Source organism: Saccopteryx leptura, chromosome 4 (assembly GCF_036850995.1).
Source record: "Saccopteryx leptura isolate mSacLep1 chromosome 4, mSacLep1_pri_phased_curated, whole genome shotgun sequence".
NCBI lineage: Eukaryota > Metazoa > Chordata > Mammalia > Chiroptera > Emballonuridae > Saccopteryx > Saccopteryx leptura.
Window position 1 is genome coordinate 165,211,638 of NC_089506.1, and position 25,775 is coordinate 165,237,412.

Below are 25,775 nucleotides of genomic sequence, written 5' to 3' on the forward strand. Positions count from 1 at the left end.
GCAGGCAGCCTGCAGGTGCAACTGCTGACAGATGAAGCGGGTTGTGGACAGAGAAGTGGATTTGGTGACAGGGAAGTCTCTGGTGACTTTGAAAAGAACAGAGGTGGTGGCATGATGAGGATGGAAATAGATTGTGGGGAGCAGTGAAACAGTAAAGACAACTGTTCATAGTTCATTCTCTTTAGGAATGGGACAGCAGAGTGGCAGAAAACGGGGACTCCAGAGAGCCATCACTGAAAGCAGACGTGGTAGGAAGTGCAGCTCTTTATGCAGAAGAAAGATCATTCTGGGCGCTGTTTTTTGAAAATTAATGTATGGTCTTCAAGCACTGTGGTTGCCCATTTGCTTGTCTGCCCGCCCCAGGAAGCTGCAGGCTCCATGGGGAAGGAACTCTATCTTGTTTGCTGTGTTTTTTTTCTGATCTGTCACCTATCAGAGTGACTGGAACATAGTAAGCAGCTCAATAGATAGTTCCTGAATAAATGAATAAAACATATAATAAAAATTGGCAGCAGGAAAGTTTAGAATTTCTATTTGAAAAACTACTCGCCAAACAAAATTTTCATGAGGCCCAGCATGGAAGGCTGAACACCCTGCAGCTGTGTGGCTGGCCTCCCGCAGGAGCCGACCGGTTCCCTCCCTGCAGGCAACAGGCCGCCTTCTCCTGAGCCCAGGCGGCCACCCTGTCTTCTACTCTGCGAAGTCAGGTCCTTAGGTGTTCTGGGATCTAATCTGAGCTCTGTTAAGATACTGTCGTTACCTTTCCTATTTATAAGTTAAAAAAGAATATGACCCTGAAACCTAATTCTTTTGTACAATCACTTAAACCAAATCAATGTTCCAAGGAGATTATTTACTGCAAAGCAGTGATGCCCCCGGGTGCCTTCAGGCAAAGGCCAACAGGATAGCCTATCCACCATGCAGCACGCGGGGAGCAGCAGGCACGTCCTTCCTTCTGCTTTAAAACAAAAGCAAAAAACAATTTCACTGCACATCAATCCTATGACTGAAGTGAGCAAAACAAAGCAGCTATTTGCAGCACACTCCCTTAGAAAGTTCTAGGGAGATGTTGATTTTCCTGAAGAAACAAAGCAAACAAGCCCCGGTCTGGACACTGACTGGCTGTCTGCCTTGGCAAACCTTTACTCTCTCTGTTCCCAAGAAAGAACTGAGATCTGTTGGTCTCTAGGTTTCTTCTTCCTCTGTAAGTCCAACTTTAATTTAATCTGTCCTAAACAGTTTAGGACAATAGATTCTATCGTTTTCTAGAATTGTTGTGCGAGTCTAAGGAGTCTTTGTAAGATCTTAGCATATAAAGTATACATTAATGGCTAGACTTTTATGAGCCAGATGGTTCATATCATGGTTAAATCTCACGTACATGATTCCAGAGGAGGTATGTATACTATATGAATAAATAATAATGATAATAATAGTTAATAGTTAACATTTATTGAGTACGTTTGATAGAGTATTGAGATATAATATACAATCAATACTATATATATATGATTGCTAGTGCACCACATATCACCTATTTCCTAGATTTTCTTTAGCACCCCTATCCAGAATGCAGGAGAACTACTGAGCCAGACGCTCCCACAGCCCTGAGGAGAACTACTGAAGCTGGACATTCTCATACCCCTGAAGAGATGACTGACCCCAAGAAGCAATAAAGACCACAATTATACTGAACCACCATGGAGAAGAAATTACGATCCCAAGAATTGGCCATCCTGCTTGATGCCTCTTACAATGCTGGGAACCAGCTATCCTACTTTATGACTAACTGCATGCCCCCACTGTACTAACCTCACCTGAAAAAGTGTATTATCAGTCCTGCAACTGAGAGTGTAAGGCAGGCTTTGGGGATGCTGCCTGTCTTCTCAAGTTGCTGGCAGTCTTCAATAAAGACACCTGTTTCCCTCTCAGACCCAGTCTCTGTTTATCAGCTAGTGGTGGCAAGTGACCTGAACCCCGGACCGGTTGTAGTTGGGTAACACTTTTAGTGTGCATGGTTTTGGGTTAAGTGCTTTATTGCACTATCTCATTTAATCTCATAACAACCCTATGGGGGGTGTCTATAATATTACCCCATTTTCCAGATGGTGAAACTGAAGCTTTTAGAGATGAAGTTGTGCAAAGTCCCACAGATAAAGTGATGAAATAGAATTTGAAAACACTCGTGTTCACCAATTAAACTTCTGCCATAAAGCTCCATGCCAATGTTTTCTTGATTTAATATTTAAGCACAGGGAAGGCCTTACAGCCACCACTTCACGGCAGTTCAGGTGAATAGGTTGAATGGTAACCTCTATATTTCAGCTGATGTGTTTTTCCCTGTTTCAATTACTAGGAATAATCAGGAGAGAGCTGTAAGAATGTGTTTTAAAGTGCTCCTATTTGAAAATCACCTGGAGAAACTGTTTTTATCAGCAAAAGAAACAAGATGCTGATACTTCAGGTGAAGGACATAAGTTCAGATTTTAGAGCCCCAGCCACGCTCAGTCGCCACTTCTCGTATCCCCTTTCCTTGGCAGCACAGGGCGTTGTGGGTAGTTCATGTGATGGTTACGTTGCTCACGACCTAGGACTGCACGTCCAATACAGTCAGACCACTCCTGCCTTATACGAGAAAAATTTTTTTCCCACTTTATTTTCTTTGATAAGGCATACATTTTTGGCCTTAGATGTTGGCTCTGGGCAACCTGAAAACAGCTGTGGGTATGTGGCAGGGGAGATGGGAGTCACTGCAGGTATACACTTTGTTTCATGGCTGAACTGCTACCAAAACAGTCCTGGACACCGTGCCCTGCAAATTACTTTCCCTTAAACTGATTTTTCCAGTTTGTTCTGTACATTAGTTACAGCGTCCTATATTATTTTCCCCATAGGGCTTTCCTGCTTATGATTCTTAAACAAGCTGATAAAAACTCCATTTTCTTCACAGAAATATTTAGGATGTTGAGGCTTTCTCTTACCATAATTACTTCCTGAAAAATGCAGTGGTCAATTTTTCCTGAATATTTTTACATTAAATTGGGCACACAAAACTTGGCCCTTGGTATTTTAAGGTTGTAAAGCAGAGTACTGGCTTTAAAGAGCTGACTGGTTTCTATTATTTGTTTTCTGTATGGCTTCTCATTGACTTGATTAAACGAAATATCTCTACCGCTAAATGAGGAACTTGTGAGAGAACAAAGATTTTATATGACCTCAGGAAAGAATTTCTTATTAAAAAAAAACCCCATCTATTTCACTCCGCAGCTAAGTACTTCAGGAATTGGGGCAGATGAGGAGAAAGGTCTTGGCAATGGCAGTTTGATGAGAAACGAATTAATTTGATTACTTCCCTGGTGTGGATCAATAATAGCCAGCTTTTGCAGGGCCCGGCCTGCAGGCAGCTGGACAATCAATGGGATCTCACAGAAGCCCTCTCCGCCCCCAGCAGCCTCTCTGATCTTTGCTGGGCGGACTCTTCACGCCTGTGTAATTCTAATTTACGTCAACTAGAAATCAAAGAAATTCCAAGAGGCTTTGGTCATAGGACATTGGGGTGGACCTTTCAAAATCTATTTATGTCTATTTCTTAAGTAAGTGGCCCCCACAGCCCTCCTGGCGCCTTTACGTGCTAGGGAGAAGTAGCCTCCCAGCAGAGGGTGGCTACCTGCTCCAAACAAAGCGAGAGTGGCGTTAGGTAAACGGAGGTACATTTTCTCCATCCTGTCTACAACTCTACAGGGACATAGGAACTAATAAGCATTTTAAGCGAAATGCTTTGCCAAGAGTGGTTCCCTCAATAACGCTCTTTAATGATACCCCAGACGCTGGCATTTTCAAATCAAATGAACAGTGTATAAAATTAGTTCTGCATGAAGTTAAAAAAAAAAAAAGTAAGTGAAAGGGAGCTTTTAAAAGCGCCAGCATTTCTCCATCCAACTACTTTTCACAAGGGTTTGGCATATGAGAATTGCTACATTTATGATGTTATTCACTGCTCATAATTCAAGCCCTCTGTCTCCAAACTTCTGTATTAACACGCACTGCAGAGGTTTCCACTACGACATTTTATCACCGAGGTTTCCCAAATCAGCCAGGCTGCCTCTGGCGAGGTCTGCTTTCTCGGCCAACGCCATGCCACTGGCTCCCTCCCTTTCCATCAACCCTGTTACCCAAACATTTTTCATTAACTTTGGACACTGTATTTCCATTTGCCCTACAACTTTTCTCTGATTCTTTTTTTGTCTTTTTCAGTTTTGTTCTGCACCCAAATTACCTTGTAAGGAATGAGGAAAATATTAGAAGAAACACATCTATATAGAATCCAGAATTCACTCAAGTTGTGAAAATGATTTCTATAACTAAAACCACTGTCTGTAATTAAGGAGAGAAGCATAAACATATTGCTCTTATTAGAGACTCCCATTGAATATACAAGTAGTTTTTACTAAAATCACCAAGTGTGTTAAGTTGATAGGTGATTTCGGGTCAACCCTAATTCCTAAGGTCAAGTAAGCCTTTGAACAGTCTTTAAGAATATATTCAATACTAAGTTCACCTCAATTCACCAAAGCCGTCTCACACAGCGTTTTCTTCTCTTGGTTCTTACAATGCACTAAAGTTTAGGAGATTAAGTGGTGATGCCTCCAAAACTTAAAGTAATGCCTCTAACATGCTTATCCATCTAGCAATCAGAAAAGCTACTCAAACAGGGGCTTCCTTAATGCACTTCCTAATTTTACAAGTGCTTGGGGGGTGGTGCCACATTTGTCAAATGGCTGGAGGACTCCTCCACAGGAGTCACCAATGTCACAGCCAAACAAATTTACTGCTGTTTCGCTTAGACTTTGTCTGATAAACTAAGCACATGTTGCTTTCATCTGCAAAGAAAACGTTTAATGTTTTTCATCTGTTCTTTATTTGCCTAATGAGAGAAAGAGAAACAGGAAAAACACTTTCCTACAAGAAATACAATGTATTTTGTTATTCTTATAATTGCTCAAAAGCTCAAGTGAGGAAAACAGCAGAAGTTTGGTAAAGTATAACTTTCAAATTAAGTATAAGTGGCCCCAAATGAAACTGCACAGAACATGAGTCCTGGGACACACAGATGTCACAAACCCCATCTCTCCTCAGTGCAGGGACCCCAGCGACAACATTCCTGACATGGGGGTTAACTGTGCAAACCATTGAGATCTCTTGAGTACTCCTTTGGCTCCAGAAAGAGGAAGGATAATTCATATTATAAGTTATTAGTGGTTAGCAGATTTGGTTAAAGTACAGGGAGAAGAGTGAAAGACCCAATTTAATTTTGTCCTTTAATTCTTTGTTGGCGCAGATGATCACAGTGAGGTAGTGCATCTTTGTCTTCGCATCCTAACCATAATTTCTGTTTCCTGTTTCTATTCTTATTTTTCTCCGTTATTTTCTTATTACTTTCTTTTTGTTTCCTGACCTATTTGAACTGTCTTATCCCCAACTTACCCTTTTCTCCCATTGCACATATTTCTTCATTCTTATGCCTGCGTTAGAAAATTGATCCCTAAATCCAGCATGTCCCATGGATGCTTTAGTTTTCCTTTGTAAAACATGTAGAAATGTGATTATTGGTATCTTTGTATAGAAGAGAATCTTAATTTTAAATTTAAATGAGGATAAAGTAAAAGGGCAAAATCTTCTGTAATCTGAGTTTATTTTTTCCTCTCATTTTAATTTCCTTTCAAAATAGAATAGCAGGCAAAACATTATTTTTTCTCATTTGGAAATTTAAATATTAAACCACAGGTTAATACATATGATGAATGACATTGATGATAGGAATAATCAGTAACACTGAGCATTTTTTATATAACACACATTATTCTAAAGGCTTGATATATGCTCACTCATTTAAATGCTCACAATTCTTTAAGATAGGTACCATATGATGCTCATTATACAAACAAGGAAACAGAGGTGCTGAGATGTAAGTATCTGCTCAAGACAACACAACAAAGTGTTGAGCCCAACTTTGAACCTGAACTCTGGCTCCACAGTCCATATCCTCAGCTACTAACTGCTTTCCTTTGCTACTCAAATCTTTCTTTGAATCTTGATAAAAACTTGAAATCTGGAGAATGATAGCTTAATAGAGATTTTGAGAGCTGAATAGCTGCTTTAGGTCTCCATCCAACTAAATCAATGAGCAGGCCTTTATGTGCAAGACTATACTTGCACTTTGTGTATTCTACGAACACTTCTTCCCTCTTCCACAGAACTTCTGTTTGCCTCTGAGCTGCCTTAAACCGGAGGGTGCAGGCAGCAAGACTATGCCCCACAGCCTGGGCTGGCGGGGCTGTGGTCAGACACGTGGTGCTGGAGCCAGCGCATGCGCTCTGGGGCAGCCCGCAGTGGGAGAATGGGTTCAGAGGCAGCCTGAGGAACCGGCTAAAACCCTCAGGTCTACCCCCAAACAGAAAAGCTTCCCTCCTCTCATCTGAACTAACTCGCATTGGGGTAGAAAAGGATCCATTTTTTAAACTTAAAATTAGAAAAAAATGCTGGTCTGCCAATATGTCTGAAATAATCTTCTGTATGAATCAGAACACAAATTACTTTAAAAAAAATTTTAATTTATTTTTGTTTTAAATTTTAATTTTCAATTCCAGGTTAGAGTCACCACCATTTCGTGTTAGTTTCAGGTGTACAGCACAGTGGGCAGACACTCATACATTCCACAGTGCTCCCTGATATTTCCAGTACCCACTCGGCTCCATACAGTTATCACACTACCACTGACCGTATTTCCTCTGCTGTACTTCACATCCCCATGACTGTTCTGTAACCACCGACCTGTACTTCTCAGTCCCTTCACCCTTCCCCCCCAGCCTGTCAACCCCGCCCCTCTGACCGCTGTAGTCTGCTTCTGCTTTGTTTAGAACCTGAATTTCTACAGTTCATCTCTGAAGGTGAAACTGATCTCAACAAATTTAAAGACTAGAGACACAGCGATTTCGGGCATGGCAGTAGATCCAGCTCTCCACTTCGAATGCATACATTTGCGGTGTCCCTAGTGAGGCAGCACTCATGCAAGCGTTCCTTTTGACAGAGCTGGGGAGCTTTGCTGTCATTGTTTAATGTTTCTAGAACGCTCTGCCTACTGTGGGCCCTTTAATTTGTTTTAAAAGAATTTCATTTCAAAAGGACAGAGTTTGTGGTAGTGTTAGATTAGTTAGTAGTGATATTTGAGGGAGACTTGCAACCCTTGGGTCTCAGTGCTGTTGCTTAGTAACAAAGTCGGTCAGCTCTCTAGGCTGAGCTGAGACTAGATAATAAAAATCTCTTGAAACATAACTAATTGGCAAAGGTCTAGTACAAGTTGAGATTTTAAAGCATTTGGGGACAAGAACTAGGTCAATTAACAAAAATGACAAAGCACACAAAGGATTTGGGCCATTCTTCTATTTGCCCCCAAATTTGCTACATTTAGAAAATGCTTGTCTTTTGAGAGGCATATATATTTAGTTGCATTCTCTTTTGCTAGATATGTCCCTAATCATTCACCATTTACAAAAGTAGCATATGTGTAAATTATTATAAAATGCCAGCATTTTCCTGGTAAGTATTTGGGGTGGATCCTTACCAAGGAAACAGTCCCCGTGCCTGTAGAAGCCTGAGGACGTGCTACACGCATGGAACACAAACTCCTGAGGGTAACATCTGGGCTGCGTGGCTGTGAGCCAGTGCATGGTCTTCCTGCGACTCCATATTCTCCTCCTTTTCACAGTGTAAACAATTCTTTTTTAGATTTCTTATAAGAAAAAAAAGCTTCAAAGGGCCCCATTTTAATTGTGGTCCAATTTCCCAAACCCATGGCTCTGGACTGGCCCCGTAGCCCTGCCGGCCTCTGGGCCAGTTCCCTAACCCCTGCTCAAAGTGGCATCTTAGGTGTGGAAAGATGCCAATTCCCACATAGCATCCCCACGCTGGCCCTCTGGCCCCCGGATAGCCACAATACATGAATGTTGAGCACTGAAATCACATACTGCAAGTTGGGAAAAAACCAATCTGGCACTTTCTTTCCCCCTTACTGTTGCAGGAAACTTGGAACCCAGAACAGAATTTTACTGTTAGACCCTGCACATTGCAGCCTGCCATGGAAACACTGTAAATTTTGGTCTGTGGACTTTATGAGTATGATGCCAAAATCTAAGTTGACTGTGAGTATGACTGCTTTTTCTTTCTGCATAAGCACAAAATTAATTTTTAAACATAGAAATGCAAATATAATCTGATTAGTTTAGAAAAACAGGCACGTTGCAATGCATAGCTGTTAACAGTACCCATATGTGCATGTGTACCTACATACACATACCTATACACACATATACCTCCATACATATATGGAGAGAGAGTATGATATCAAAGTGTTAATTACACTGGTATGTAAGAAACAAACTTGAAAGGTAATTCTTACTTTATCGCATCTCATCAGCCCCAGATACCTCAGGGACTTGCTGCTCTGCGCAATCAGGGTGGCTCCTTGGTCTGTGATTTCTTTACACCATCCAACATCCACAGTCTCTATGGTCATGCTGTATCGCCCAATGGCTATCAGTGCTGCAAGGAGGGACAGGGAGAAAGCAAGCAAGAATAAATGTCAGTCATACAAGGGATCCCTATCTTATTATGACGATTTTCCCTATTTCATCACTAAATTTGTTCCTAAAATGTTGTGTGTAAATGAATGTTGTAAAAATAAAATTAACTTTAAAATGCTTTACAAAAGCTTGCCCTATGACAGAGTGAATAATCATTCTATAATTTCCCTTTCATTAGAACACAGCCTTTTATCAGTTTTACTCATTGCAAGGTTACCTGTCCTTTCAAATAGTCAGGTCTGCAGAAGGAATATATTAAAATGAATTACATATAAAATGTTAGGGAAAACCCCAAGTTGTAACTAGACTTTACCCAAGATAACTTTAATAATTTTTAAAAAGAAAAACTCATATAAACACCATTTTGAGGTGTGTTATACCATATATGAATTTCTTTACTGACTGGCATAATTTTTTCCATGTGTTCATGATCTTTAAAATGTAAGAATATATAATAGTTTTTCACATTAGTCCTTCCTGGGACTGTTAGAAATTAAAAGTACATTATAAATACAGTTGAACTTAATTGGTGCCATGCTAGAGTGCAGTAAATGGAACGCATTTGCTATGGTGAATTTCTTCATCACTTCAGAAGCCTTCCTTCTATTAACATATAAAATGAAATCTGGGACAGTACCTCTAGTCTTCTTGACTGTTTAGCATCATACCACTACTGAAGGGCAAGCGCTTATCCCATAGTCTTTGATGTGCACTACTTATCACTACTCATAACCCATCACCCTGTCAGAGTGACTAATGACTAAATGTGGCTCTCTGCTATGGACTTCTGATTTGACAGACATATAAGCCTCTACATTTGTGGAGCAGAAAAACAGATTTCAATAACTCCATCCAGAATATGTTTATGGTGGCTTGGTATTGAATGAAAACCCTGAAAACAATGCCACAATATTAAAAAGGAATAAGAAATTGTTTGCTAATTACTCATCATCCTCAGATAGGAGGAATGGATTACAAGATGGATAAGAGCAGAGTGAATTGCCCATGTAAATAAATGTTAATTCTTACAGCTTACAGAAGAATACACTTGGCAAAAACTACTTTGCTAATTACCTCAGTAATATTATTTTTACTAGAAAACTCATGCCCATTTATTCACGTATCAGAGACAGATATTTAGAGCTTAAAAAACACACAATAATTGTGGTCTCAGTGTTTTCCATTGAAAATATATAAAGAATACAGTTTTTTTCCTGGAAGTTCTTCATGCCATTAATTTGCAAATGCTCTCATCCTTGCATATGCTATTTTGGTGTTTAGTTTCTCAGGAGGTAAGGCAGGGCCAGGGGGGAATCTGCGAAAGGTCTATTGAATGGTCTGCATGATATTTTTGTGTAGTAGAAGCAATATCCCAGGTTAATCTCATTGGTGTCCCTGAACTGAGAAAATTGTTGTTATCTCTAGTATTGCTATAACTTTCACTGGTTATGATGTCCTGAGGATGCTCTATGATGAACGAAGTAGAAAATATATAAAAGAAACTCCTTTCAATACAAAGTGCTTAAACTGTGGTTTCAAAAGACCACAACGCACAGGTTGATGGCCCCAGGTTAGCAGACTGTACACTTTTATTGAGGTCTGAGGCTAGAATATCAAAACCCGCATTAGCTAGAAAAAGATAAACTAAATAATCAAAGGCATTTTCAGAGGCTGCTCTATAAGCAAATGAAGGATCAAGAGCTATTTATTCTAGGTGCTAAAATCACTAGTGTTTGGTATTTTCTTTTTTCTCTAAATTAAAATAAACAGTAAATAAGAAAACTGAAGATAAATCAAAGTATTCAATTTTTGTTTTGACATAGTTCTACTTATTGAAGTAAAAATTAAACTTTATTAACTGATTAACTTATTCATTTACTCAACAAACACCTCACTACAGTATTTATTGATTATCCATCACTGGGCATTGGACTAAGACTTTAAAGTGCATTATCCCACTTAATCTTTATAGCAATGTTAGGAAATCTTACTGTTATTTTCATATGAAAGATCAGGAAACTGAATCCCAGAAAGATTGAATAACTTCCCCAGTATAACAAGACATTAAGTGGGGGAATGGGTAATAAGCTAACAGTTGGCTCTCAGCCCTGGGTGCACATCAGACCTCATAAATCACGGAGCCAGGCAGCAGGAACTGTAATTCCTGCACCCAGCATGTGGAACTGTGGGTGTGACAAAAGGGGCCTGTGCTGGACACTGGGGATAGAACAATTCACTGAGCTCAGAGGCCAGTTCAGTGATTGTAGGGGTTGGGAGGGTTAGGTAGAAATGAGGAACAACCAAGTAAACAGTCATAATACAATGCTTATGTCCCATCTCTTCCTGTTCCTAATTCCCTCTCACTTTGCAGATCTCAAGTCAAAGATCAACTCAGAATGATCAGCCTATCATTTATTACTGCTATTGGAAATGTTACTTATTTATTTAGTTAGTTATTTACTTTTTTGTGGTTCACCTCCTAATTAGAATTCTTATTATGTCCAGCATCTAGCACGTGCCTGGTACAGAGGTGGTTCTTAAAAATATTAGTTGAACACACCAGTGACTTTAATATGTTTAGGTGAGTTAAACAGGCATGCCAAGGGGGGTCTGGGAGCCCCTCACTCTTCAATGGACGAGAGATACTATGGGAGTCCTCATGGAAGAGCTAGGTTAGGTCTTGAGGGATGAGTGAGGGTTCTCCAGAAAAACAAAGGAGTGAGGGCAAGTATATAGGGCTAGGAAAAGCACATGTCAGGGTAGAGAGATAGGAAAGAACAGGGGAGCTGCAGGTTTTTATGTGTGCCTGAAATAAAAACAAGTACATTGGTAGCACTGGGGTTGGCATGAGAGATACAAAGGGTAGCAAAAATAAAAAGAGTTCTCCTAATAGGTGAAGTAGATGTGAAACAAATAAACACAAAGTATATATAATTCTAAACTGCAGAAGTACTCTGAAGGAAATGGACTGAACATTGTAAGAATAACATTTGGGGGGCACAGAGGAAAGTGTGACTGATGAGGTTATTTTTAATTCCCCCAATAGCCCTGCAAAAACAATACCCACTTCAGAGGTAAAAATCCTGAAGTTAAACACCTCACCAAGACCCCATCCCTAGTAAGTGGCAGAGTCAGGGTGCAAACTGAGATACTCTGTTTCGTTCCAAGGCCAGTGTTCATTCCACCAAATCAGCAGCACCCAGGGCAGGAGGAGGCTACAGTGTCCAGCAGCTATTTCCCTTTACCACGGTTCTGGAGTGAAACACTACAGCTTACAGGCATCCCAGTATTCACCCTGTGACTATAAGATTCCAACAGAATCTTTAAATTCTAAAACACATACTGAGTAATTTACCTCTCTGTAACTATATCCTATCATTGGTTAGTTATTCATTGTTGTTCATGAGCTAGCTGTGAAACATGTAATGAGGTTTCAAATTCACTTGTAGCCTCATAGTATAGTAAATGTCTGACCTCAGGGTGATATTTAACTTTTCTGAGTCTCAGCTTCCTCACGTGGACAATGGGGATGTTGACTTCATGTCCTGCCTACTTCATAGCATTGGTTTGAAGTAAGACATATAAGGGACTTTGCACTACATAAATGTCATAATTTATTTGATATTTCCACAAAGCATTCTACAGTAGTGCAGTTGATATAAGATGAAAAGACTTGAAAGATTTTTAGAAAATAAAAAGCTCTGGGCAAATGAGAGCATTACAAAAGTACTTAGTCACTACGTCACTATGGGAGTGTTTGACCTGCCCACTCGCCATCGGTGTTCACTGACCCTGTCGCCTGCACCTGGGATGACAGGGCAGTAAATGAACATGTGATTACTACCTTTGGTAGGGGCTGAAGACACATTACAGAGCCTTGAAAGGGATAAATTATGCAAGACTAATTCCTAATTCTCCATGTAATTTTAATATACTTTTTCATGTGCTAAGTGCAACTAATAAAGTTAATTTTTAAAAAGCTACACAACTTAAAAACTGTGATTCAGTAACTTAAATAATGATCAAGGAAGGATACAGATTAACCACTAAAAGGCATACCCATAGGCATACAGAGTACATAACACATATGTACTTAACTTTGACTAAGAAATTCCATTTCTAGGCATCTACCCTGAAAACATACTTCTAATTATACAAAATTACATTTATACAAATTTGTTCATTAGAGCATCGAGTGTATTTGCAAAATAACAGAAACAGCCTTTGATGCCTATACATAGCAGAAGTGGTTAAATAAACTATGCTACACCTTCACAACTGAACACTATGCAGCTGAAAAATAAATACATAAATAAATTGGGGAAGATCACGAGGAACTCCCAAATCATTCAGCAAAGAAAGCAAAGTGCAAAAGAGCTTCTACGGCATGCTACCATCATATTAAAGGAATACAATAAAAAAAGATGAATCTGCTTTTTTGAAAAGAATATGAAAAGACAGACTGAAAAGTACAGAAGCTATTTAACTATAGGGGGTTGGCAGCAGAAAGGGGGAAGAAGGAGACACAAATGTGGGGGTGGGGTGTGAGGAGGAATAGACACTTCTTGAAATAACTCTTTGGCTATACATAGCGCTGACTCTCTGAACCAGCGTAATGCTTCATATACCCCCCAAAACTTAAAGCCAGCTAGAATGTGGAGGAACTTGAACTAGAATACAAACAGCAACAAATAGATACGAATTTTATTACAAATGAACAGCATGAACCTGCCAAATAATACCACCATACTGAAGGGGATGGGAATGAAGTTGCTTTGGAAATCATGATTTTGACTAGGCAGTATAAGGTGAAAAACCAAGCGGAAGGGTCAGCAAACATTGTACTCTGTAAGCCTGTTTCTCACAGGGGTAGGAGTTGGCAATTTAGTAACTACTTTATGTATAATCTAGGATTATAAATTCTGAGAGCCAGTCTCTCCATTGTTAGAGAAATAAGTACCAAATAAGAAAAGAGGAGAAGCTTTAATGAACGTTGTGGTATTGAACTGAAATCAGAAGTACTAAAATGAATTCATTTTTTAATATACATAGATAGATAGATACATATATATAGAAATAACTATTCAATATGATATATGTTCAATCATGGTTTAGTATACATTCATGTATTTCCTTGCTTTTTCTGTTGAGAGGGACTAGAGCAATGACACCCCAGAAGCAATGTTCTACTAGTACCCAGATCTTGATTTCAAAACACCATTCTCCAATAAAAGAAATCAGGGCTTCTTAGAGAAATGGTGATTCCAGGTTGATTCTAGGGCAGAGAAAATACAAGATGAAGCTGGAAAACCTTGTGACTTCAGAACAAATGTGGTTAAAAGGAATGAGGGCATGTCTAAAGGATACAATCAAAAGGAGTTGCCAATGGCCACACATGGAATAATTTAAGCATCCAATAATGACAGTATTAGTATTCTTGTCTGTCTGTCCCTATCTGTCCCTCTCTCTGTCTCTGTCACAAAAAAAAGAAAAGAAAAGGTGTTGCAGCTCTGCAAAGATGAGCACTCCTACTAGAGTTTAACTTAAAGAAAATTCCTGTCTCTCTAAGTCAGTGGTTATCAAACTTTTTGAAGTCGGGGTGCATTTAAAATCCTACAAATAATTGTAGGTACACTATATACAAATTTCTGGGAATATGTTATAATAATTAAGTCAATATTAAAGAAAAATATATAAAGTTCAAGCGTGCTTTTATGGTAATTAAACAAAATAAATATGACAAAATTAAATTTATTCTGACATTAAAAAACATTTTTATGTTACATTTTTTGAGTTATGCTTTTTAGAATTCATAAAAAAGAGGGGTTAAAAAATAAAAAATACGACAAGTTATCTTTTTATATATATAGATACATTCTTAGTAAGATTTATTAAATTTGGCAGGTCCTGGCGCAAATGTGTTAAGTTTTTTCATTCTTGTGTTTATGAGAAACATGAGCCTGATGTGTCCTAGCAATTTCTTCAATGTTTGGGCATATATTGAAAGGCAAACTCTCATTTCCTCATCAATACATTGAAGAATTCCTCTCTTTTTACTCTTAATTGTGTTGAGTGCAGAAAACCCCCGCCACACATATCATCTTAACTTTACGCCAAAGGATAGAAGAAACTTGCCTCCAGTCTTTCTGGGGAACACGGGGGGGGGGGGGGGGGGGGTAGTGTAAACAATCCAGCACCACAGCTTAACAGCCTTTTGCAACCTAATCAGGCAAGTGAGGTGGGGGGTTGGGCAAACTGTCAGCTTACAGCCAATTCCCCACACCTCTGTCCCCCAAAATCTAAACTCCAAAAACCCTGTTGATTTTTTGGTCCCCAACAGGCCAAAAATTTCTCCAGAATACCATAGGGCAGTGGTCCCCAGCCTTTTTTGGGCCACGGACTGGTTTAGTGTCAGAAAATATTTTCACGGATCGGTCTTTAGGGTGGGACGGAAAAATGTATCATGTGACAGAGACAAGAGTCAAGAGTGAGTCTTAGATGGATGTAACAGAGAGAATCTGGTCATTAAAAAAAAATAAAACATTGTTCAGACTTAAATATAAATAAAACGGAAATAATGTAAGTTATTTATTCTTTCTCTATGGACCGGTACCAAATGGCCCACGGACCGGTACCGGTCTGCGGCCTGGGGGTTGGGGACCACTGCCATAGGGCACACCTGGAAATCTTCTAGGGTGCACTAGTGTGCCCTGGCGCACACTTTGAGAACCAATGCTCTAAGTGCAATCGAATCATACTGCTCCTCCCTCGAAGTCTCTGTGGACCAAAAATTATCAAGTGGTAATTCCAAAAATGAAAACATTTCAGTGCAACTCCCACCCCCCATTCAGTTGTAATTTTATTTAAAAGGAAATGTTTCGTTTCAGAATCAAGCCAAATAAACATGAAAGTATTATGAAACTCAAATGTATCACGACATGACTTTTAAAAACAAAAACAAGAATAGGAAAAACTGAATGTTTTAATAAACATCATAATTTCAGTTTAAATCTAATTTAATTTCCCAGATACTCAGCAGGCACAATCTTTTTGTTATTGAGTCACAATTTGCTATTCTATTCTTCCTATTGGTGTCCATATTCTACCCAATTCCCAACCATATTTTTATTTTTCAAAATTTTTATCTAAGTATATTTGGTAGGATGCTTTCCTTTGCTTATATTGTTTTATTTTGTTTGTTGTCTGTTTTCTTTTTACTTATTCCATGAAAGAGATAATTTAGAAGAGTTTCTTTTTGAGAAACTGAAAAAGCATCTATAATTCCCTACTGATATAAATGATAAGTAAATAAATAGCCAGGTAAGGGAAGCTCTTCCTTACAGAAGAATTCTAATTAAATGTACATATAAGGAATGAGGGAAATGCAAAAACATCACTAGGCAAATACCACAGTTATAACTGTTGCAGGCAAGATCTAGTGGATGTTGAAATCTGTCTTTGAAAGGTTGAGGAAAAACAGAATATGGGTAGAGTGCCAAAGATATTTAACAATTTTCAAAAATCGTAACTTTATAGTGGGGAGATCCAGCAGACTGTACCTTACCCAAATGATCAAGGTTAATGTTATCAGTAACACATTTATGCCAAAATGAGTAATGTCAATTTACTCATCAGAAAACACCACACACACCCAAACTGAGAAACATTCTTCAAAATAATTCACCAGAACTCATTGAAAGGGTAATGGAATATACGAAAAGAATAAGTTAGTGTACAGACTGAAGGAGTCTAAGCGACATGAAAAATACAAAGTAGTATTCTGGATTGGAACCTGGAATAGACAAAGAAATTAGAGGGATAAAAAAGCTGGTGCAATTCATGTAAGATGTGTACCTCAATCTTATTGTTTCAATGTTAACTTCCTGGTTTGATAATTGTACTATAGTTATATAAGTTGTAACAGAGGTCACTGACTATATCTCTATCATTTTTTCAACTTTGCTGTTATTCTAAAATTATTTCAAAACAAAGAGAATAAAACATGGAATAATAGTGAATAAACTAAGTAGAGGACTAAAATTTTGTAAGTGAAAGCAGGTATTATTTCCACACTGAAACATCTCATATATAAATGTTAGGACTAAAAATACATTTTTGAATAGGAAGATTAGTCATACAAATGCAATAACAAGTGGCCTGCATGTGTCATTTTGTCCTTTCCAGTTCTATCTTCTGCTATGGATCTAAGTACCTGTAATAAAATCAGAAGACATGCCCTAGTGCTTGAAAGAATTAGGGTTAAAATTTAACGGTAGGATTAACATCTTTCATGTAATACTTGGATAAAAGCCATTTACAAAGAAATTTCTTGGCATGAATACAAAGAGACAAATATGAAAAGTGCTCTTCTTTGTGGAAACCACAGAAGCTCCAAAAACAAAGAACTGACACTTTCAGAGACGTTTGTTGTTGTGTGATGGTGCCGGTGAGGGTCCCCGCCACCCCGCAGGGACTACAGCAGTGGCTCCTAGCCCTAGCAGTTCAGGAGAATCACAGGTGCCCAGAGAAAGTACAGATGCACACATCCGACCTCTGGAGGTTCTGACGTGGGAGAAGCTGTAAAAGCGCCTGTGATCCTGACGTGCAGCCAGGGCTGAGAACAGAATGACCTACAACTCGGGCAAAGTCAGTCAACTAAAAACAAAAGAACTCATTTTTAAGGATATAAATAGCTCATGTGTTCCGATCTTATAAAGCAGATCTGCCTCTCAAACAGTACTGACTTCTAGTTATATAACCCAATACCTTACAATCCCTTTATTTCTAATTTATAGCCCTTCCTTCCATTTTATACAGTAGTATATTTCTCCTATTAATTACTATGTAGTCAACTAAAAAGTGATTGCACTCTGTAATATTATTCCAGGCTGTCCCTTTTTGTAAATATTTTTCTTTACTTCATTGCACTTTTTATATTTCTAATGCAGTGCTTACCAGAGTTTGTTTCATATTAGAACTATTTATCAACATGTCTGTCTTGCTACTAGACTGCAAAGTCTTCAAAGCAGCAACAAAAATGCTTTCTTAGTACCCCTGAATCTCTGAAAATCAAGTGTCACTCATTTTTTTTTTAGTTTTATTTTTTGGAAGTATAACATACATGCAAAAAATTGCAGGAATCCCAGAGGTAGTACTGGATGAATTTTGACAAAGTTAACACAGTGTGTAACTGTATCCAGATTAGAAACAGTATAACCAGTACTCACAAAGCCCTCTCATCCCCCGCTCTAGTCACTACTATTCCTCAAAAAGCAAAACCACTGTCTTGACACACAGATTAGTATTCTTGTTTTTTTTTTAATTTTAATTTATTGTGTTTACATAGATTCTAGTGTTGCCTGGAATGCATCCCCCCTCTCCCGTATTCCCCTCAACATCTCCCTTGCCCCCCTTCTGCCTCGTGCCCTCCCCCCTTCCCTTCAGCTTTATCCCATCCTATCATCCACTTTCCTTCTGTCTTCTTTTCCTCTGTTCACTTTGACCCCTCTTCTGTCTCAATTCTGCTCCTCAGTTCACATTGTTCACTGGATTCCTCAAAGTATTCTTGTTTTTTAATTGAACTTTATATGAATAGAGACAAAGACCCAAGACTCTTGTTCCTGGTTTTCAGAAGTCCATTGTGTTCATGAGCTTCATCTACATTGTTACGTGGCAGTTCGGTCATTCTCAATGCTGTATAGCAGTGGTCCCCAACCTTTTTTGGGCCACGGACCGGTTTAATGTAGAAAATATTTTCATGGACTGGCCTTTAGGGTGGGATGGATAAATGTATCATGTGACCGAGACAAGCATCAAGAGTGAGTCTTAGACGGATGTAGCAGAGGGAATCTGGTCATTTTTTTAAAAAATAAAACATCGTTCAGACTTAAATATAAATCAAACAGAAATAATTTAAGTTATTTATTTATTCTTTCTCTGCAGACTGGTACCAAATAGCCCACGGACCGGTACCAGTCCACGGCCCGGGGTTTGGGGACCACTGCTCTATAGTATTCCCTTCTACTGCAGATCAACATTTGGGTTCTCCTGAGTTTTTGGTCACTCTGTACAATGCTGCTATGAGCACTAGCATACCTGCCTTTGTGTGGATGGATATATGTTCGCATTTTACTTAGGTAAATATCTAGGAGTGAGAGTTCTGGGTTGCATGATAGATGTATGTTTAACTTCATGAGAAGTTACCAAAATGTTTTTCAAAGTGGCTGTACCTACATTTTACATTTATGTATAAAGATTGCAGTGTCTCCACATTCTTGCCAATACTTGTGAATGTGTGTCTCTCTGATTCTACCCATTCTAGTGGGTGTGCAGTGGTATCTCACAGTGGGTTTGAATTTTCCCTTCCCTGAAGACTAATGATGCTGTACCTCTTTTCATGATGTCATAGATGGTTTTTAAAGTGTGGATTACTACCTGTAGATATCTATTAAATTAAACTGATGAAGAATGAAAGGAACATAGATAATTTTTCTATTATTAGACTATAAAAAAGAATAGCTTTCTAGACAACAGATAATTTTGTACAGTAAAATAAACTTAAGTTTATCCTTGAAGACATGAAAAATCTTAAAGTTTCTTAAAACAGGAAAGTAAATTCAAGGGAAAAAAATTATAGAAAAACTTTCCAAAATGCTCATTTATTTGTGGAAATTTCAAAGACTGTGGAGTATGCTTTATTTAGGAGCTCTAATTCTTCGTAAATCAAGTAAAAAAGAAATATAATACAAAAATTGTCCAATAATAGTGGATAACATTACAGTGAAAACTTTGAATTGTGCTAGAATTTTGTGCTGCATGTGAGGGCATTCATTTCACACAACTCTGCTTACTGCATTCAGAAGAGCAATACACAAGTACTGACTCACAATGGGAGCAAGGCAGCTCTAGGCCTGACCTCCTGGGGAAGAGGCTCTCCTGCCCTATATATCCTGAAACGGAAGTGCAAGCATTATTTATAGGCTGCATCTGCTTTCCTTCCTATGAATAAACATGTTGGTGGAGAACTAAGAGTTTAATTGAAGGATTCTTTTTTAAAGGTCTTTAAATGTATCAGGAGCAAGGATAAATATTTTCCTTCTTTTTCCCCTTCCTAATTATTTTTATTTTAATAGTGGAAAGATAGACATCTGAAAGGGTAAGTAGAAACTATTTCTGAATGTGTGACATCCAAAAATGTAATGAACAGGGACGTATTTACAACTAGCCTTCATTGAATAGGAGTCTGACCCCCTGCTTTAGTTTTCAGTGGTGCTGTGTTTGGTGGTAACCAACCCTTTGAATGGAGAGTTAGGTTCCCCTGATAATCCCCTTATTAAATTTTAGAATTCAAGATGAGAAAGAAGAAAAAAGCCTTACCACTCTCACATTAGCCGAGAACCTTAAGTCCCTGGTTCAATGATTCTTTTTCATTCCAGCCTGCATAAATACATATATTACTTATCAAAGAATTATGCATCTTTTTCAAAATCCTAACATTAGATTTCCTATTCACTATATAAGAAGTGAATTCTGGGCTTCAATATGCTAGCTCTTGGATATGGAAAAGGACATGAGTGTCCCTGTCGTATATCTGCCTTTGCCCCCTTTCTGAACTGAACTTTCCTGACCTCCATAAAGACAGAGCATGTCTCAAGCAGGTGGCAGATACAAGCATGTAACCCACCCAGTGAACAGCAGAGTAGGTGTAATTTCAGCGACTACCACTTAAGAAGACACCAAGGTTGGTGACAATGGATGTTGCTGTCAGACTGCCTAGTCAACACTGTAAAAGTATCTCAAGACAGAAAGGGCAAGACAGCACAGGATGAGGGAAGACCAGGTGAGGAGGTCAGCAGACTGAATATATTATCTCTTACCTTCTTTCAACAAATACTAGTTGAATACCTCTTAACCAGAGGATGTTTTAGGAACAAAAAGATCTAATTCCTCCCTTCATGGAGTCTGGGTTATGAATACAAATAAAGAATTGTAATATATAATTTTTTTGGATGGCAATGATGATTTGAATCAAATTAAAGCAGGAACCAGGGGTGGGATTGCTGCAGTTTTAATTATGGTGGACAGGAAAGGCTTGATGGAGAAAGTGACATTTGAACCAAGATCTGAAGGGGCAGGAGGGAAAGCCATACAGATTAGTAAGGGAAAGGCGTCCTGGGTGGTGAAAACCTAATGCCAAGGCCATGATGAAGGACGGGTGCTGGTGTGTTCTAGAATGAGTAAAGGAGCAGGATGAAGATTAGGGATTAACTCCTAATCAAGATGAGATTGGGGAATTAATAGGAAAGGGAGTGGACAAAATCACTTTATAGGCCAACTGAAGGGCACTGGCTTTCACTGTAAATGAAATGGGACTCCATTGACGATTTGGGGACAGAAGTGCGATACAATCTAACTTAAGTTGTCAAAAGACTTCTCTGCTCCTGAGTTCAGAACAGACTTGAAAGGGGCAAGAACAACAGCAGAGAAACCAATAATCAGGCCATTGCAATTATCCAAATGACAAGTGGCAGTGGCTTGTTCCAGGGATGCATAATAGAGATGAAGATAAGGAGTAGAATTATGAATAGATTTCCCAAATAGGAACATTTGCTGATAGACTGGATGTAGCCTGAAAGAGAGGAGTCAAGGATGTCAAGAGAAAAAGAATATATTTTTGGCATTGAGTTTTGAAAGAAATTTCCTACATGGAATTTTACATAGGTGCTCTTGTACTGGTAGGATTATATTAGTTTCATCTACTAGATATAAATTCCACTAAGAGGGGCAAAGACCACTTTTATTCATCTTTATATTATTATCTAGCATAGGGTCTTTACTTGTTAGTATTCACGATATGTTCACTTAACTATGTGCATCTCAGATAACACAACTAAGAACTTAGGGGAAATGCTCGGAAAGGATCGTTTGTACTCTCTGAGCTCACATTCATTCTTTTATTCTACAAGTTTTTATCGAGTAATCACAGTACATCAATCATCAGAGGGTATCTTAAGGGAGTTTATAAGTAATATGTATATTTTCCATACATGTTTTTGCATTAAAAATTCAATACTAGGCATGTTTTACTTTAAAAGATTTTTTGATTGATTTTTAAAAAGAGAGGGAGGAAGAGAAAGAGAGAGAGACACACACATATCAATCCTTTATGTGCCCTGACCAGGGATCAAACTGGCAACCTTTGGGGATCAGTACACTCTAACCAACCAAGCTATCTGGCCAAGGCAGGCATGTTGTACTTTTACAAAGGATTAAAAATGTTTCTAAAAGGTGCTACCGGACAGATCACTTAATTTTACCAGAGTAAAGTATTTTTCCTACAGTGGTGTTTTTCCCTAATGCTCCTCAAGGCTAATGCACACATTTGCTCTTCCCAAAATTCAATACCTAAAATCATGTGAAATCATGAAAAAAAAAAGTGTAAAGCTATTTGTAAACTAAAACTAAACACAGAGAGTTAAGCTGTTATTTCTCCCTGACTGTAACCAAAGCAATCGCAGCTAGGGGCTGCTGTCCGGAGCCTGGCTTAGCAGAGACACTGGCAATAACTTCTGCTTATGGGCCTTTCTGCCATCAGAAGGCAAAGGAAATAAAGACATGAAAATAAAAGTATTTCAATTTGAGATTTTAAAGTTTAGTGGAGAACTATCTTAAAATTTGGAGAACACAAAACTTTGTACACTGTTTTTGTTTTCAAGGGAGAAGGGAGAGTCCCATTTTGGGTCCTCTCACCTGGGAGCTTGAACCATGCACACAGGTGTAGTGCTCAGATGTGCACACACAGCCATGACATACACACCACACACACACACACACACACACACACACACACCTATTCCTGGGCCCAACCCACAGGAAGACTTACCCTAAATGAAGGTTAAGCTTCAGGGTCCATCATTTTTATGGACCATTACAAGGGTCTGGGTCAGAGAAGTGTATTCACACAGCTATTCATTTTTGTAAAATCTGTAAAAGGTACTTTTGTATTCTTTTTCTTAAAGGGAGACCCCGAATATATAAACCCCAGGTCCGAGGAAATATTGAATGTGTCCCTGATCCAACCCAGAATATTCTGATTCAGTGACTTTGGAGGTGAATATCAGGAGGCTGTAACTTTTTTTTATCTTTCTTCTTTTTAAAAATGTCAATAAGTGATTTTGACACACAGCCAGGTTTGGAAATCACTAACAAAGGACTAAAGGCTGATGATCAGTTTAATGAGTCCCTGACATCTAGGTGGTATTTCTTTCTGGAGTTTTGCCACTACTGATTAGGACATAAACCATATAACACTATGTAGTTTGGAAAAAGCGGAAAATTGGCAACAGTCACTTCCACATTGCTGTGATGAATCACAGAGCCCTCTGTGCTGAGTAATTAACTACCCATTTGTATGTACTGGCTGCAGTGATAGAGTTCTTTTCAACAAGGAAGGAAAGGAATTTGGATATAACAATAACAGTTGTTAATATCAAGCAAATAGAGTAAATTGGATTTATTAAACAGAGTATGTGTGGATTTTTTCCCTGAGAGTTAATACAATTTGTCTAGCTTTCTAATTATAGCTGGGACAGAAAATGGCTGAACCCAAAGACCTCTCACAGCATCTAATAAACTTTTACTTATAGGGAGAACATTTCTTGGGTTGGAGAATGACAAATAATTTACTAAGCTTTTTCTAAAATATAGCTAAAGGTGTTTCACCTATATCTAGCTGATGAATTAGCTTTAGCTAATCATCAGCGTCATGAGACAGGGAAGAAGCAGCCTGTAATTACTTTGAAAGGAATGAAGGCACAGATCTGAGAGAGAAAATGAAATCAGCTAATTCCTCCAGGGGCATGCTAAGTGGCAGAGAGGCATACTTTAGTGCAAGTTTAACGTGAGGCAAAAATAGGGGGCATCAGTAGTCCTTACCTCCTCAGCATCCATTCCCACTTTCTGGTAGCAAACCCTCAACTTTCCTTTGTTTGGGACTGCAGACAAAGGTTCCCTCCCTCCTACAGGCGGCAGGTGGGCATGTGTCTCAAACCTGACTACTCACTGGCAGATGTCTGAATTCTGCCTGGAATGATTTAAGGAAAACAGCTAGAAGACAATCTGTTGTGGGGAGGTTCACAAGACTCCCATTAGTCCCAGCTCCCACTAAATCCCATATGCTTCTCTTTTCCAAGACCTACCTTAATTTATTTTTATTTATTTTTTTGAGAAGGGTACTTTATTTCTGGGATCTTCCTTCCCAAATTCCATAATCCCATTCTAATCATGAGAAAAACACCAGATAAATCCTAGTTGAGAGACAATCCACAAAATGCCTCACCAGTACTCCTGAAAACTGTCAAAGTCGTCAAAAATAAGGAGAGTCTAAGAAACTGTCACAGTCAAGAGAAGCCTAAGGAGATAAGACAACTGAATGTAATGTGTCCTGGATAGGATCCAGAAACACAAAAGAGATATTAGGTGAAAATTAAGGAAATCGGAATAAAATATAGGTATGAACTTTGGTTAATAATAATGTATCAATACAGATACTTTGACTGCAACAAATGTGTCACACTAAGGTAAGATCTGAAGAACAGGGGAACTAAATGCAAGGAACATGGGAAATTCTCTGTACTACCTTCGCCACTTTCCTGTAAATCTAAAACAGTTCTAAACACAAAGACTACTAAAATTATACTCCACTCCAAATGTGAGTTACAACTAACATTTATTGAGTTAAATATATCAAAATGTTTCCTATAATATCAGATGTAGTACCTTCTAGTTTCATGTAGCAGACACTATTATTTTGCCTAATTTTTAGATGAGGAAACTGAAGTACAGAAAGGCACAGAAATTTGCATAAAGTCACAGATATCAAAGATGTAAAATAGGTTTCATCTGACAGGGGTCTGAACTTATTCCTAAGGTCTACCTTATTTACTTTTGATTTCTTTTTAAAAGGTTAAGATCTCGGACTCTGAAAAGATGGCAGCAGAGTAGGCAGACGCACAGACGCCCAGCTCTCACTACCAAACTGGAATACAAATCAATTTAGGAAAAATCAGCATGAAAAACCAACTCCGAACTACAAGAACAGCTTTCAAAAACCAAGAAGCAAAGAAGAAGCCACAACAAACCTGGTAGGGAGCTCCTGAATCTCCCCTGCTTACAGGAACGGAGGGGGGCGTGAGGCTGAGAGCCCAGAGGGGATCTCACACAAGGGAAAAGGGCAGAAGCTACTGCTCACAGCCACTTGCCTGGCGACCAGAGAGCAAGGTGTGTTGAAAAGACCAGCTTATCTCCCAAGCAGAAAGGAAAGAGAGAGGGACAGACTGTGAGGGGCTAAGGAATGAAGGAGATGACCTAAAAAAGCTGACTCATCCGTGCTGGAGGTGGCTATAGCTGGGGGAGGGACTGACCCTTTCACAAAACAGAGCTGAATTGCTTCCAGATCAGAGATCTCTGGACATCTATCCAGCTCCAATCAGCGCAACAAGACACAGCTGAAAACAAGAAGTGGGGAGGAGGGGCAGTAACTCAGGTCTCCATGGAGATCTGAGATACACCTCCCCCTACTGAAGCTGAGAAAACACCCTGCCCCCAGAGAGATTAATTGGCTAAAGAGGCCTTCAGAGTCTCAGGTTATACCTACCGCATTCCTGGATACAGTTTCAAGGAAACCCCTTGCTGAGATCAGTAAAAAGACTATCACCTGTTAAGAAAACAAACAAATCAAGACTTCAAAGCTGCCCAAATCCGAAAGTGGATTACAGATAACAGCTGATACCAACCCAAGAAGACCTAGAAATAACTGAAAACTGGAGGCAGACAACACCAAGCCTAGACTGAACCAACTCTACAAATAAAAAATCCAAAAACAGACAATGAGAAGACAAAGAAGTGCAATCCAAATGAAACCACAGACACACCTTCAGGAGATGAACTGAGTGATATGGAAATAATCAAACTTCCAGATGCGGAGTTCAAAATAATGATTGTAAGGATGATTAGGGATCTTAGAACAACAATGTATGGTCATTATGAACACCTAAATAAAGAAATAGCTAGTATAAAAAAGAATCAGTCGGAGATGACAAATACAATATCAGAAATAAAGACCACAATGGAAGGATT

At 38.8% G+C, this 25,775-nt stretch overlaps 1 protein-coding gene across 1 annotated transcript in view; it reads right to left on the reverse strand.

Moving 5' to 3' along the window:
- The window catches only part of FBXL17 (F-box and leucine rich repeat protein 17), a 685,599-nt gene that overhangs the window by 15,136 nt on the left and 644,688 nt on the right, over positions 1-25,775 (reverse strand). Inside the window, exon 8 of the mRNA XM_066381970.1 lies at positions 8,456-8,598. Within this exon, the coding sequence (XP_066238067.1) occupies positions 8,456-8,598 (143 nt within the window). The remainder of the gene's footprint in view (positions 1-8,455; positions 8,599-25,775) is intronic.